At 46.4% G+C, this 16909-nt stretch overlaps 2 protein-coding genes across 2 annotated transcripts in view; both read left to right on the forward strand.

Annotated features, from left to right (window-relative positions):
- LOC136632018 (NACHT, LRR and PYD domains-containing protein 3-like) overlaps positions 1 to 16909 on the forward strand; it is a 1080175-nt gene that overhangs the window by 95575 nt on the left and 967691 nt on the right. The gene's annotated exons all lie outside the window — the stretch shown is intronic.
- The window catches only part of LOC136632017 (NACHT, LRR and PYD domains-containing protein 12-like), a 242528-nt gene that overhangs the window by 39670 nt on the left and 185949 nt on the right, over positions 1 to 16909 (forward strand). Inside the window, exon 4 of the mRNA XM_066606553.1 lies at positions 1563 to 1628. Within this exon, the coding sequence (XP_066462650.1) occupies positions 1563 to 1628 (66 nt within the window). The remainder of the gene's footprint in view (positions 1 to 1562; positions 1629 to 16909) is intronic.

Raw genomic sequence — 16909 nt, forward strand, 5'->3', positions numbered from 1 at the left:
TACCAGCATCCAATGCTGCAAAAACATGACAGCTGGTTCTAGTTAACTATTAGAAACAACTACGAGGATTTATGCCGACTGAGGGAATTCCAGGCTGCTACTTATAAACGCCGCAGATGTCCTTGTGAATGGGCAAGCAAATGCAAATTTTGACTGTGGCTTCTTGTTGTTTATTCATTTTTCGAACACAAAGCAGCCAGCATAAAAATGTATTGCCCATATGAAAAAGGGCCTAAGGCTGAACTGAAGCTTTTCTAAAATCTTGATGTTAACTGAACACCTCTATCAGAAACAACATTATAAGGAAACCATGGAGCCTAAATATCTCCTTGATCATTAATTTATCAGTTTATTCAGTTGTGGGAATTGGAATAAGCCATTTTTGTGAGTCGGTCCACCACAATAAAGTAGACAGTCTTTAGAAGTGGGGAGATCGACAATAAAATTCATTGATATTGATCCTCCAGGCCTGGATGGAACTTAAAGTGGTTGAAAGAGGAGATTGTGGTGCCTTGCTTCTGCCAAGACTTGAGCCGGGAACCTCCTGTACTCAATGCAGTAGCCCTTCTTATTGAGTCAACAGCCCAATGGACAGTTCCGTTGCATGATTCTCAGTCTTGTTCCCTGATCCCAGTCATCTATTCTCTGCCTCCTGTTCCAGACCCAGCCTGTATTCTGATTAAACTCATTATAAAAGCCTAACCCTGCCACTGCACCAGCACGTGATTATTGTGCTTCATTGCTTTTATCAAGCAGCACCTCCTAACCTGCTTCTCTCCTGTAAACTGTGACTACCTGCTGTCGACTCCTGGCTCTCCTGCAGACTACGCTTCCTGCCTCATCCATTTGTACTGCAACTAAGGCTTCTGAATAATGACTCCTGGCTTTCCATATGACTACACTTTCTGCCTCATCCATTTGTACCACAAACGTGACTACCTGCTGCCGACCTCCAGCTTCCTCCTGACTGTTCTTCGGTCCCACACGGCTACTACACCTGCAGCTCATACCCAGTGCCGGTAAGCCGCTACAGTTTCATGCACACGCTACACAAGAGACAACATATTTTTTTCAAATCGTTCTTACAATTAGGCCACCAAAATGAATGAAGCAATAGTTGAAGAGTTTTCGCGACTCCAAGATGGCCTGCAAGTTTTGAATCATGGACAAGTATAAGAACTTCTAGTCGAACAGGATCAGGGATATACAGTCTGTTTTCCTGCATCCAAAGGCCCTCCTTAAAATCTTCCTCTTCAGAAAAGCCTACAATCTACAGTAACTGCACTGCCACCAAAAAGCAGCCCCTTCTAACCTCATCTACTGTCTCCTTCCCCCTCCCATGTAGACTTTAAGTTCTTGCAGGCAAGGTCCTCTCCTTCAGTGTAAATCTGCTAGTCATTTAGTAGATGTTTATCGTTCCTGTGGTGTTATATATATTTAATGTATGTGAACCCGTTATTGTACGTACATCATCTGTGCATTATATTAATATTTACAACTGCACATCCAGCGCTGTGATGTCTGTTCAGTAGAGAGTCCTTCATATCTGTCATTTCTTATAGGTAACACTCTGGTGGAGCAAATTGTACTAGATAAATACGGGCATCAACTTACCCCAGAACTAAAAGGTAAGTGTACATTATGTTACATATACTGAGCTCATCACACATGACACAGGGCCTAACCACAGGGATGACTTATTTCCAACTCCCCTGATTCTGCACTTCTTGGAAGATGGAGCATAAGTCGCACCCCAAAAATACTCACTGCCATCACTGACTGTTTTTCCTGCAAGGAAGGTCTGCCACCTACCTTCTAGTCTGCTACTGGCTACAGACCCTCCTGGCTCACCAGCCGGCAGAGTTACTGCACTTATCAGGGTCCATGGGTTCTTTATAGAGCGACATGACTGACTTAATAAAGGTTAAAACTTTATTGCATATAAATAGCAGTGCTCATAAAAAGTATATAAACATATATGTTATACTAAAGAAAAGGAGCACACAGTATATACAAGACAGCTATGAAAAATAAGAGGGACACAAATAAGAGATTAGGTCTCACTGATTAGCTCGGTTTGATCTGGCTGAGGAGACAGAAATATCTTGGGCAGTCCTGTATAGTAGATGCAGCCTCCTGGAATCTGACATGATCTTTGGTTGTTACTGCAGGTTTTACATGTCCCAGCAGCACCCCCATGATCCTCCTCCTGCCCATGTGACCGGGGCGAGCTCACTAATTGCAGGATCACACAATCACACAATTTTTAACCAAAATGCATATTTTGGTGATATTTCCCATAGGAAGCCCTTAGGGAGGGTTTTAGGGGTTTGTTTTGTCCTGTGACCCCGCCGTGTGGACGGTAAGAAGCGACTGGTTTCTCTGAGCACAACCATATAGCTGGCGCGACCCAGTATATAGATTGCGCTGGGGAATCGTAAATTATAATATTTCCTCTCAACTGTAAACCCTTTCCTGTTTACTGCTGAGATTGGAGTCAGAGCGGCTGCACCCAAGATAATCAGTTGCTTGGGTTCGGGCCCTTTTACACGGACGATTTATTCATGTTCTTGCTGGATTTTGTGGAACCGAATGATAAATCCTGAAAATATACAGAGACATATTACTGATGACACCCGGTAGTGATGCCATCTGGAACATGTCTGATTACGGATCCATAGAACAGACATATCTCTATATGCTTGTCTGATACTGTTCTTATATGTAAAGCTAATAAAAGGGTTTGCTTAGTCCAGCTATTTGTTTTCGTCTGGACATTAAGGCCCAATGTCAATGGGCAAAATGAAATTTAGAAATCCACACGGGTGTGCCACACATGTGATCCGCACCCATATTGAATCATTAAACAGTTGCAGGTAATGAAATACCCGTGGATGTAATTTTTCCCAGGCACGCGGATCGCATGCGTGGGAAACCACCTGCAGCATGCTACATTTTGTGCGGGTCTGCTGCGCGGACGTTCCCGCGGCTTCCTTTGAAGCCTATGGAAGCCGTTTGGTCGTGCGGCACACCCGCAGCTGTGCCGCGCGACTGCAAAAAAGCAAGGGTTAAAGAAAAGAATCTGCATGGCGCATGCGCGCTGAACGCCAGGTGAACATCCACACCAGGTGAACATCGCCTGAGTAATCCCACGTGCAGTTACTGTGGCTGGCTTACATGTTTTTTGAGCCATAAACAGGTGTGGATGGCAAAGAGCGAACTATCGGTATTTCCTTTTGTCCGGTTTCAGACGAGTTTATGAAAACAAATTTCCATAATAAGGGTCTGCATTACGGACGTGTTTCAAAAGAAATTACATCCATATGTCTTCAATTTTTCATCCATATTTGCCTCCATAGTTTTATTTCTTTTGATTGGGCAAATACTGATCTGAATATGGAGGCAAATTTGCAAAAAAAATAGGTCATGCTGCATTTTTTAAAAATGGCTGTAAAAAAGTACAGCCGTGTGATTTAGCCCTATAGATTTTATGGTAGTACAGTACTGGAGCTGGCCACTAGAGGGCTGTGTGACAGTTGGTCCTGCAGAGAAAAGGTGCCTGTGCATCTTAAATAAGAGGCACCTGAGGGGTTTTTGTAAAAGGGGTGGACATGCCAATGCTAGTTAGGATGAGCTTGCAGATCCTGGAATTCTGCTACCAACTCTAAGAGGAGATATAGATAAACCAATCAGAAATGTGCCTTGTGCTGCCAAAAAAACTCTTAATAGTGTGAAAAGTGAATAGTAACTCACCAGGCGCAAGGTGGGATAACCCTGGTGTAATGGATCCCAACGGCACCCATTGTCCAAGTTTGCGTGTCGATAGTCATTAGTCCACAATCCAGTGGAATCTGGAGAGACGTCTAAGGTAGCAGATCGGCTACCTGGATGACCAGGAGCTCAAAGCAAAGTGTCAGTAGAAATAAAAACGCTACCCGCGCTCAGCGTGGACTACTCCGGATAGAGTTTAAAGTTTTTATTGCAACGCGTTTCAGCATAAGCATGCCTTTCTTAAGCAATACATAATAAATACATGCACAGACTTACATACAATCTGTAGATCACTTACAAATGAGGCATCCGTCTCTCATACCGCCCGGGACTCTGTGACGTCAATCTCTGGGAGGAACCACCCCTCTCCTATACATCAATGAGCCACATGACCGGTGGTGTGGAACGCAACGTGTGTTCCATCATTAAAACAAGCTTTATTAGACCCCGTTTCTTTGGGGGAGAGCCATTAACCCTTATCTCTACTGCAGCCAGAATAAGTCCATTATTCTTAATATACAGGTTACTCACTCAGCTAAAAATAACTAACAGTACATTTTTAAATCTCCTGCCAGACAAAAATGTTTTAGTACAGTGCCGGCTTCACAGAAAGAAGTCGTGCCCGAACCTGGAGAGCGCCACTAGGTGATGTTTTTTTTTTCTTTTTCACCTTGGGCTTATTTTCAGGGAAGGGCTTGTATTTCAAGCCCTTACGGAAAATAACTGCGGCAGTTGCCAGAATCTAACTGCTTTCAACAGAGCTGCCTGTAGTGCTGGCTCCATTGAATTTAATGGAATAGCATTGTGATCCTCTGCCACTGCTGTAACAGGGGAATTCTTCATCCCTGCTAGGAGTTTCCTTGTCACTGAACACTGTGACAATGCTGTTACAGTGTACAATGATAAGGGGACATCCCGTGCAGATGAAGAAATCCTCTGCCACAGCTGTGGCAGAGGATTGCGATCTTCTCTATATGTTGTCAATGGGGTCGGCGCTGCTGCCGCCGGTCCCGTTGCCCACAAGGTGAAACCCCTGGATGTGATCCTGATGTCGCTGTTAGTTGCGTTTTGCAATTCGCTATCCTATTTTTTACCGGTGCAAACTTTTTGTGCAGGTAAAATTGAACATGTGACCGCTGCCATTGAAAACCATTGGTTCTAATAGATGCGAAACACAAAAAACATGCACAGCAAAAAATGCCCGTTTGAGTCCAATCACTGCCCTATGGAGCAATAGCTGGTTCACCACCGTCTCACATAGGGGTAAAACGCTGCATAATATATGCAGCTTTTTACGCATGCGGCCGGGTGAATAAGTCCTTTTTATTTTTTTGTGAGACAAGTTGTATTTACTTATTTGTATAATTTAACATACTAAAACCTTAAAAACTAAATTCAAGGTTGGTGAAATACCAAAACACAATTGTTTTTTTCTTTGAGGGTTTCATTTTTATGGCATTCACAGTCTGGTAAAAATACAGTACAAGCAAAAGCACTTGGCAACAACACTTATACACATTTAATATATGAAAAAATGGAAAACTGTTGTTTATACTAACTGCATAAAAATGCAAAGTTTTAAGTGGATATTTTGATCAAAACATGTGGGCCCATCTGCCATGTCCAGGCAAACCTTATGAAACTTAAAAAAAAAAATTAGAACTTTATTTTAAATAATTGCTGTCTGTCCGCATGTACTCCTTTGTTTTTTTCTGTTGATTGTGCTGTGTGAGGGCTATTAGCTACGGGTCAAGCTATAGTTCTAATTGGTACCAATATGGGGTACATACAACTTTTTGACTTTTAATCTTTTTATTCAATTATTTTTGTAGAAAACAGGGTGCATGAAAAACGCAATTCTCACACCGTGTTTTTATTTCCTTAAATCATTCACCGTGTTAAATAAATATTGCAATATTTTAATAGTTCTGAATTTTACAGAAGCAGCATTACTAATGATTATTTTTTGTTATTGTTTAGATTTTTTACAGAACTTTTAATATACATATTTTAGTATTTTAAATCTTATTAAACTTAAAAAAAAAAATTCTTAGTCCCACTATGAGATGTAAACTTGCAACCACTTGATCGCTTATGCCATATACTGCAGTACTTTTGTATTACATTATATGGTCATTTTAATTGATGCCATTAACCCCAATAGCGGGAAGTCGCACAGAGAAGGAGCTCTGCTGTGAATTGCACAAACCTCAGCTTTTTTCACAGTCCTGCAATCTAATTGAGCTCTGCAGACCCTTGGGCGCTGCTGCAGCAGGTGAGAAGTCGCAGGAGAGCCGTGCTGCGCCGACCTGAGTGCAAGGAAGAGACGCTGCAGATTGAGGCCTAGCTGGGTCCGAAGCCAGGGGCTAAATTTCTTGGTACCAGCGACTGACCGCGGCAATACAGGAAGCAGCCGCAGCGAGGAGAAAGAGGGAAGAACACTGTCACAATCCCTCCAGCTACTGCTGAAAGCCAGATACGAGCAATCCCCGGCAGGAGAGGAGAACAAACACAGTTACCGTGGCAGCCGAGGAGGAGCAGTGCAGTGAGCTGTGTGAAAGCTCTGAAGGAGCAGAAGCTGTGAAGAGCTGAGAAGCTGGGCTGCATTCAGGGTCTGATATCCTCTCAACATCAGAGGCTGTGACTTATCCTAGGGCCGAAGGGGCTCTGTTAACAGCGAGTACTGGCTCTCTGAGCTACTGTAGAAACATTCTATTTAAACAACTAACAAAGCTCTGCCAGAACAAAATAGAACTCTCTGCTCTACTAAGAGGCAGACTCGCTGCTTGTATCAGACACTCATTCCCTAGAAGGTGGCTGACCACAAGCCAATTTGGCTTCACCCCTACACGCACATATTTATCTACAGACTAAGCTAAACAATTCTTAATTTAAGAACATACGTAAAGGACTGTAGAAATACATCTGCATATAGACCTAAGCTTGCTATATTGGATACACCAATTCATAAATAAAAGCAACCAAGGTTGCAGGGTATAATGCGTTGAACCATACCTCACCTTTGTGCCCTACGCAGGGGCAACTATATAACTCAAGCAACATAATGGTCCAGATGTCAAAAGAAAGGGTCAATCAGACCCCGGGACAACAAACAGCTTCTAAAAACCAAGCTAATAATAAAGCCAACAGCAGCACTCACATGGATTCTCACCAGACTGATCTCAGTCGTTCTACTGCAAATGCAGTGAGGAGCAGATAGATGCAGCAGCCCAGCTTGGTCTGGATCACGACCCGATAGCCAGTAGAAGTGTAAAACAAAGACCAGGCAGCATCAGATGAATTTTTCAAGATAGCTTCAAACTCTTTATTCCTCCATCAAAGGAAAACCTGCAACGTTTTACACGTTTTACACTTCTAAAAGCCAAGCTGACTTACAGCGTTATTTAAAAAAAAGAAGTTTCTAATCCCCTGCCTCTAAAACAAATTTATTACACACGAATGCTGGAGAAACCCCTGTGGACTCAGAGATGGAAAGCGAAAACGAAATGGAGCAAAGTAGTCCTCAAAGATCAAATATATCTAAAGAATTCCTTAAAAAGGCATTGACATAAGCAATCCAGCCCGTCCTCTCTGAATTGAAAGATATAAAAACAGAAATTCACCATATCGGCAACAGAGTAGAGGAATTAGAGAATACATACTCGAACCTTGTCACGCATACCAACAATCTTTCTGACCACATGGCGTCGCAAACAGACCATATAGACAGAGCACTGGTAATAATAGAAGATCAAGAAAATAGAAGTCGTAGGCGCAATATTAGAATTAAGGGACTCCCTGAATCTCACACATCTGACGATCATAGAAATATGGCGTTAACAGAATTTTCAGATCTCTTGGGCGAAGAAAGGGCTAATTCAGTTGTTGTTGAAAGAATTCTAAGGGCTGTACGCCCCAAACCCAAAACAGGTGATCCACCACGAGATACAATCTCTGGCCTTCTCTCTTTTAATGACACACAAGCAATACTACTTGCTGCTAGAGAGGACAACAAATTAAGCTATCAAGGCTCACCTATCAAAGTATACCAGGACTCAACTCCATCCACACTAGCCAAAATAAGGCAAATGAGACCCCTTCTGGAAGCTCTGAGGAATAAAAATGTGCAATATTCCTGGATGTTTCCCTTCGGGTTGATGATCCATAAGGAGGGCAAACCTATCATCATACATACCCCGTCTGACTTGGAAGGGGCATGGCCCATCTTGGGTCTAACGCCAATCCAAATTCCTTCCTGGATGCCACTGAGAGAGGTGGGTGCACCTCCAAGGGCGAATCCACAGACAACCTGGAAAGAGATGCCTCGCTCCAAATCTCCAAAGAATAGAGGGTTCCGAACCATGCTTGATTATCCTCAGCGGGACCCTGCTTTGCCAACCTCGTTGATTGATAACTGATGGGTTTCCACTCATTCCTTATTCTGGGATGCTTGTCATGCTGACCACGGTACCTGGCTGAACTGTACCTTAAAAGAACTTCCATCGCTATATTGCAGAAGAGACTTGTGCTTTTCTTCTCTGCCCTGTTTTGTTGTGACATCTTCTGCCTGTTTTTGTTCTTCTTTCACTCTCTCTGCAGCTGTTGGAATTCGAGACAGAATGAATGTAGGACTGTTTTTGAGATCTCACATGATCTCATTAATGGACTCGCCGAGTATCCTATGCTATGAGTCACATAACTGCTTGCTTAATGTTATTTACCATGCTTTGCTAAGTTTTTGCATGCATAAGTATAGGGATGTAATTCTGATGATATTTGATCTCGCCAGCAGTTGAGTGGTAGCTTGCCTGACTTGCCTGCCCCCTTCCTCCCCCCGGCCCCGGTTCCGGGGTCGCTTGGGCCGGTCCTTGGGGCTCTTTTGAGCCCCGTTGGTCATCCTGACGGTATCTGCCGTGCTGTGGGTGGGGTGGTGCGGGGGGTACAGTGAGGTTCCTACACGAAAAATGCCTCAGTATGAGGCTATGTTAAATCAGTTTTACATGTTGTATGGGTTGTAATCAACCCAGGCGCAGTTTTGTTTTGGAGAACTTTATGTGGGGTACATTGTTACATGACCCTCAGACCGAGTGGGTCCCTGGGCTGGTGGGTTGGGATGCGGGGGGAGTTGGGCCTTTGCCTCCTCCCCCTACACTCCCTGCCCGCTGCTTCATGGAGTCTGCTCCTGTGGTGGGAAGACTTCCACACTCCCCATCACACATGCCTCCTGTTACTTTTACTAGCCTATCAGACTAACAACTTAACGGACAGGAGGATTGCTACAACATCATTAACAACAAAAGATATTATGATTGATATCTCTTTACCCTTTCTTTGACACAACAGTCACATACTGCACTAAGTAGGTGCACACTATGTTGAATAAAACTTAGTTCCAGCTATCTGGCAAACTAATTTTTATTTTGTTTAATTTTTCTTGAAAACTTTAAAGTTTGGCCAAGACTTAACACCCTTCATAAGTGCTTGGCGTGTTTACCCCGTAACCCCAGTTTAACCCCCAATTCTATTCCGAACCTTACCAGAAGGGGCACTCTTTTCGGCGACTTTCACTGACACATTCAACCGCTTATTCTCACTACACACCTTAACATAATTGATAACATGATATAATGACAAACAAACTAGTTCTTACATCCTTGAATACCAAAGGTTTGAACTCCCCACAAAAGAGGGGTAGGGTGATGTGGCTTCTGAAGAAGCTGAAAACCTCCATTGCTTTCCTCCAAGAAACCCACTTTAAAGGGAACGCAACACCGGGACTCCCAAAAAACCCTTTTGATAGAGGGTATTTTAGTAATCATTAGATATGAGCGAACGTACTCGTCCGAGCTTGATACTCGTTCGAGTATTAGCGTGCTCGAGATGCTCGTTACTCGTGACGAGTACCACGCGATGTTCGAGTTACTTTCACTTTCATCTCTGAGACATTAGCGCGCTTTTCTGGCCAATAGAAAGACAGGGAAGGCATTACAACTTCCCCCTGCGACGTTCAAGCCCTATACCACCCCCCTGCAGTGAGTGGCTGGCGAAATCAGGTGTCACCCGAGTATAAAAATCGGCCCCTCCCGCGGCTCGCCACAGATTTGTTCTGACATAGAGGAGGGAAAGTGCTGTTGGTGCCGGAGCTGCTATAGGGAGAGTGTTAGGAGTATTTTAAGCTTCAAGAACCCCAACGGTCCTTCTTAGGGCCACATCTAACCGTGTGCAGTAGTATGGAGGCTGCTTTTTGCAGTGTTGCACTTTTTTTTTTTTTTGTATATCGGCCGTGCAGAGCATTGCGCCCTGCAGTAATTATACATACTCCAGGGCCAGTACTGGTGGTGAGGCAGGGACAGAAGACATATATTGTGAGGCAGGGACATATTTATTGAATATAGGCAGTGGGCCTTTGCAAAAACATTTGGGGAAAAAAATCTATTTGGGCTGCCTGTGACTGTCCTCAGTGTTCTGGGTCTGTGCTGGGTGTAGTTGTCCTCCTAATTCATACGCAGCCAGCTAAGTGTTACAGCAGGCTTGCGCAAAATTATTTCCTGGCGTTCCGTAAGCGAAGTCAGCCTCCAACCACAGGCCAATAAGCGGCACATTTAATTACAGCGTTCTGTTTCTGCACTACTGCTAATACACCATGCTGAGGGGTAGGGGTAGGCCTAGAGGACGTGGACGCGGGCGAGGACGCGGAGGCCCAAGTCAGGGTGTGGGCACAGGCCGAGCCAGTGCGGTGGCCAGGGGTAGAGGCAGGGCCAGACCGAATAATCCACCAACTGTTTCCCAAAGTGCCCCCTTGCGCCATGCCACCCTGCAGAGGTCAAGGTGCTCTACGGTGTGGCAGTTTTTCACAGAGACGCCTGACGACCGACGAACAGTGGAGTGCAACCTTTGTCGCGCCAAGATCAGCTGGGGAGCCACCACCACCAGCATGCGCAGGTATTGATGGCCAAGCACCCCACAAGGTGGGACGAAGGCCGTTCACCACCTCCGGTTTGCACCACTGCCTCTCCCCCTGTGCCCCAACCTGCCACTGAGATCCAACCCCCTTCTGAGGACACAGGCACTACCGTCTCCTGGCCTGCACCCACACCCTCACCTCCGCTGTCCTCGGCCCCATCCAGCAATGTCTCTCAGCGCAGCGTCCAGACCTTGCTAGCGCTACTGTTGGAGCGCAAGCGCAAGTACGCTGCCACGCACCCGCACGCTCAAGCGTTAAACGTGCACATTGCCAAATTGATCAGCCTGGAGATGCTGCAGTATAGGCTTGTGGAAACGGAGGCTTTCAAAAGCATGATGGCGGCGGCGGCCCCGCGCTACTCGGTTCCCAGTTGCCACTACTTTTCCCGATGTGCCGTCCCAGCCCTGCACGACCACGTCTCCCGCAACATTGTACGCGTCCTCACCAAAGCGGTTACTGCCAAGGTCCACTTAACAACAGACACGTGGACAAGCACAGGCGGGCAGGGCCACTATATCTCCCTGACGGCACATTGGGTGAATTTAGTGGAGGCTGGGACAGAGTCAGAGCCTGGGACTGCTCACGTCCTACCCACCCCCAGAATTGTGGGCCCCAGCTCGGTGGTGGTATCTGCGGAGGTGTATGCTTCCTCCACTAAAGCACCCTCCTCCTCCTCCTACACAACCTCTGTCTCGCAATCAAGATGTGTCAGCAGCAGCACGTCACCAGCAGTCGGTGTCGCGGGGCACGGCAGCACAGCGGTGGGCAAGCGTCAGCAGGCCGTGCTGAAACTACTCAGCATAGGAGAGAAGAGGCACACGGCCCACGAACTGCTGCAGGGTCTGACAGAGCAGACCGACCGCTGGCTTGCGCCGCTGAGCCTCCAACCGGGCATGGTCGTGTGTGACAACGGCCGTAACCTGGTGGAGGCTCTGCAGCTCGGCAGCCTAACGCACGTGCCATGCCTGGCCCATGTCTTTAATTTGGTGGTTCAGCGGTTTCTGAAAAGCTACCCACACTTGTCATACCTGCTCGGAAAGGTGCGCCGGCTCTGCGCACATTTCCGCAACTCCAAGACGGACGCTGCCACCCTGCGGGCCCTGCAACATCGGTTTAATCTGCCAGTGCACCGATTGCTGTGCGACGTGCCCACACGGTGGAACTCTACGCTCCACATGTTGGCCAGGCTCTATGAGCAGCGTAGAGCTATTGTGGAATACCAACTCCAACATGGGCGGCGTAGTGGGAGTCAGCCTCCTCAATTCTTTACAGAAGAGTGGGCCTGGTTGGCAGACATCTGCCAGGTCCTTGGAAACTTTGAGGAGTCTACCCAGATGGTGAGCGGGAATGCTGCAATCATTAGCGTCACCATTCCTCTGCTATGCCTCTTGAGAAGTTCCCTGCAAAGCATAAAGGCAGACGCTTTGCACTCGGAAACGGAGGCGTGGGAAGACAGTATGTCGCTGGATAGTCAGAGCACCCTCATGTCTATATCTCAGCGCGTTGAGGAGGAGGAGGAGGGGGAAGAGAGAGCTTGGCCCACTGCTGAGGGTACACATGCTGCTTGCGCGAGAGCGGCAGCGTGTGAGTGGTTGCACAGAGGCAGCAGCGGGTGAGGGGTCGCAGCAGCGGGTGAGGGGTCGCAGCAGCGGGTGAGGGGTCGCAGCAGCGGGTGAGGGGTCGCAGCAGCGAGTGAGGGGTCGCAGCAGCGGGTGAGGGGTCGCAGCAGCGGGTCAGCGGTTGCAGCAGCGGGTCAGCGGTTGCAGTAGGGTGTGAGCGGAGTGTGAGCGGTTGCAGCGGAGTGTGAGCGGTTGCAGCGGAGTGTGAGCGGTTGCAGCGGAGTGTGAGCGGTTGCAGCAGAGGGTCAGCGGTTGAGCGGTTGCAGCAGCGCGTGAGCGGAGTGTGAACAAGTCTATCTTCACTACTTTCACAAGTAAATTGTAGATCCCCATTAGGATGAGCTCCATGTCTGGCAATGCCATCCAGTGTGCTACTTGTGCAATGTATGCGGTCCTTGATCAGCCGATCGAGGGTGCATACTGTTGCGCAAGATGCGTGCACGTCGCACATTTAGAAGCCCAAATTCTGGATCTAAATGAGCAACTGGCAACACTGAGAGCCATTGACAACATGGAAAAGAGTTTGCTGCTCACCGAGCAGGCACTCGCTGGGGTAGAGGCGGGGGCGGATGGTATTACGGAAGAGCAGGGGGAGCAGGCAGTCAGCTGGGTGTCAGATAGAAGGAGGCGTAGAGGGAATAGATCCAGGGAGGCTGGTCCTGAACTGGCACAACCCAACATGTCTGCAACGTTGGCAGATGAGGGCAATGCCGTTACAGAGCCAGCACCGCTGCAGCACGACATGCCCTCTGAACGCCAGGGGGATGACTGCTCCAGTGAGACGGGGACGGGGAGAGCAGGGCAGGCTAGACAGGTTCTAGTGGTGGGGGACTCAATCATTAGGGGGACAGAGAGGGCAATCTGCCATAAAGACCGGGATCGTCGAACGGTGTGTTATCTTCCTGGCGCTCGAGTTCGACACATCGCGGATCGGATTGACAGATTACTGGGAGGGGCTGGTGAGGATCCAGCAGTCATGGTGCACGTTGGCACCAATGAACAAGTTAGAGGTCAATGGAGGGCCCGCAAAAATGATTTCAGGGACCTAGGGTCCAAGCTCAGGGCGCGGACCTCCAGGGTAGTTTTCTCAGAAATACTACCTGTACCTAAAGCCACACTAGAAAGGCAGAAGGATCTTAGGGAGGTAAACAAGTGGCTCCGGAGTTGGTGTAAGAAGGAGGGATTTCGGTTCCTAGAGAACTGGGCTGACTTTGCTGTCGGCTACAGGCTCTACCGTAGGGACGGGCTGCATCTTAATGGGGAGGGTGCAGCTGTGCTGGGGGATAAGATGGCTAGAAGGCTGGAGGAGTGTTTAAACTAGGGACTGGGGGGGAGGGTAAAATGAGAAATAGTGGGGTAGCCAGTGTAACTATAGATTCGGGTCCAAGCAAAGGGAATGGGGGTCGAGCAGGGGGTGGGGTTAGTACAGTTAGAATTTTTAGATCAAACATAAGTACGAATAAAAACAAAACAAATTTAAAAAACAAAAAAAAAGATATAAATTGTATGACCACGAATGCAAGAAGTCTGATTGGTAAAGTGGGTGAGCTTGAAGCGAGAATGACTGATGAAAACTATGATATAGTCGGAATAACGGAAACATGGCTTGACGATAAGTGCGATTGGGCGGTGAATTTGCAGGGGTACAATCTCTTCAGAAGAGACCGAAGGAACCAGAATGGGGGAGGGGTATGTCTGTACGTCAAATCGAACTTGAAGCCGAGGCTACGGGAGGATATAGGGGTAGGAGACGAACAGGTGGAATCTCAGTGGGTTGAAATACAGGGAGAAAAAAATAACAAAATCCTGATAGGGGTCTTCTATAGACCACCAAAAGCAACAGAAGAAACTGACAACATACTACTAAGGCAGATAGAAGAGGTGTCAAAACGGAACGAAGTAATTATCATGGGGGACTTTAATTATCCAGATATAACATGGGAAAACGAAACCTGCAAATCTCACAGGGGTGATAAGTTCTTGAGAGTAATTAAAGACAATTACCTGAACCAACTTGTGCAGGAACCAACTAGAGGGAAGGCCATTCTGGACCTGGTGCTAACTAACAAACCGGACCGAATAAAGGGGGTACAGGTTGAGGGGCACCTAGGGAACAGTGACCACAATATAATCAACTTCCAGCTGTCAATCAATAGCAAGCCTTATCAGGGAGTGACAAAGAAACTAAACTTTAGTAAAGCAAAATTCGATCAGCTTAGAACTATTATCGGTAACATTAATTGGGACAACATCCTTAAAAATATCAGTACAGAGGAAAAATGGGAAAAGTTCAAAAGGATCCTAATCGCCTCATGTGAGCAGTTCATTCCCTTTAAAAATAAAAGGAACTCAACTAAAAGGAAACCAATGTGGCTCGACAAGACGGTAAGAGGGGCAATAAACGAAAAAAAGAAAGCGTTCAAACTACTAAAGCAAGAAGGCAGTGAAGAAGCGCTAAAATCATACAGGGAAAAAAACTAAATATGCAAAGATACGATCAAAATTGCCAAGGAGGAAGCAGAAAGACGGATCGCCAAAGAGAGCAAAAACAACCCAAAGCTATTTTTCAACTACATTAACAGCAAAAGGATTTGCAGGCAGAGCGATGGCCCTTTAAAAAACAATGCAGGAGAAATCATTGATGATGACGAAGGGAAAGCAAATCTACTAAACAGTTTCTTCTCAAGTGTATTCACAGAAGAAAAGGAAATGCCACACGAGATACAGGGGAATAAAATGAACCCCTCACAAAACATCTCATACCTAACGCAGGAGGAGGTGCGGAAGCGTCTAAAGAAAACTAAAATTGATAAATCGCCAGGCCCAGATGGATTACACCCAAGGATACTAAGGGAACTAAGTGACGAGATAGCTAGGCCGCTATACCTAATATTTCTAGACACTATCAAGACCGGTGTAGTACCATTGGATTGGCGCATTGCCAACGTGGTGCCAATTTACAAAAAAGGGAGCAAAAGTGAGCCTGGAAACTACAGGCCAGTAAGTCTCACTTCAGTAACGGGAAAAATTTTCGAGGGGATTCTGAGAGACGCCATCGATGAGTACCTCAAGGAAAACAAGGGAATAACTCCTCACCAGCATGGATTCATGAAGGGTCGCTCATGTCAGACAAATCTGATCAGTTTCTACGATGAAGTAAGCTCTAAGCTGGACCAGGGAGAATCTATTGATCTTGTATATCTGGACTTCTCTAAAGCCTTTGACACCGTGCCACATAATAGGCTAATATACAAAATGAGGCAGCTCGGACTGGGCGAAAACGTGTGTAAGTGGGTAAAAAATTGGCTCAATGATAGAAAGCAGAGGGTGGTAATAAATGGTGCGTACTCTGATTGGACCACAGTCGCTAGCGGGGTGCCACAGGGTTCAGTTTTGGGCCCCACTCTGTTCAACATATTTATCAATGACCTGATAGAGGGGCTGCACAGCAAAATATCAATATTTGAAGATGACACAAAATTATACAATATAATTAATACAACGAAGGACAATGAGCGGCTGCAAACGGACCTGGACAAGCTGGGGGCCTGGGCAGAAAAATGGCAAATGAAGTTCAATGTTGAAAAATGTAAGACTATGCACATGGGCAGGAGAAACGGATGTCACCAATATTCACTTAATGGGGTACCACTAGGGAAAAGTGATATGGAAAAGGATCTGGGGGTATTAGTGGATAATAGACTAAACTGGAGTAACTAATGCCAGTCAGCTGCTGCAAAGGCAAATAAAGTCTTGGGGTGCATTAAAAGAGGTATATGGGCGAAGGACGAGAACATCATCCTTCCATTATATAAGACACTTGTCAGGCCTCACATGGAATACTGCGTACAATTCTGGACACCGGTGCTCAGGAGGGATGTTGCGGTATTGGAGGGGGTTCAAAGAAGGGCAACTAAACTAATACATGGAATGACGGGACTGGAATACCCAGAGAGGCTATCCAAATTGGGTCTTTTTACTCTAGAAAAAAGAAGGTTAAGAGGGGACCAAATAACTATGTATAAGTACATGAGGGGACAACACATGGATCTCTCCCGAGATTTGTTTACACCCAGGACCACGACGGTAACAAGAGGACATCCGCTACGATTAGAGGAAAGTAGGTTTCATCACCAACATAGAAGGGGATTCTTTACTGTAAGAGCAGTGAGACTATGGAACTCTCTACCGGAGGAAGTGGTGATGGCAAAATCCGCAGAGGCGTTTAAAAGGGGACTTGATGTCTTTCTGGAGAAGAAGGATATTACACGATATAAATATTAGGTGAAGTGTCAATCCGGGTATCCAGGCAGGTAGGAACTATTGGGGGTTGATCCAGGGAACAGTCTGATTGCCATTAGGGAGTTGGGAAGGAATTTTTTCCCCAAAAGGGCTAATTGGTTTCTGGCCTTGGGGTTTTTTGCCTTCCTCTGGATCAACAAAGTAGGATAGACAGGCTGGACTAGATGGACATTGTCTTCATTCAGCCTTACATACTATGTTACTATGTTACTATGCCTGTCATCCTTTCAGCGTGTATGGCCGGAGAAGGAGG

The sequence above is a fragment of the Eleutherodactylus coqui genome, chromosome 6 (assembly GCF_035609145.1).
Source record: "Eleutherodactylus coqui strain aEleCoq1 chromosome 6, aEleCoq1.hap1, whole genome shotgun sequence".
Taxonomy (NCBI): Eukaryota; Metazoa; Chordata; class Amphibia; order Anura; family Eleutherodactylidae; genus Eleutherodactylus; species Eleutherodactylus coqui.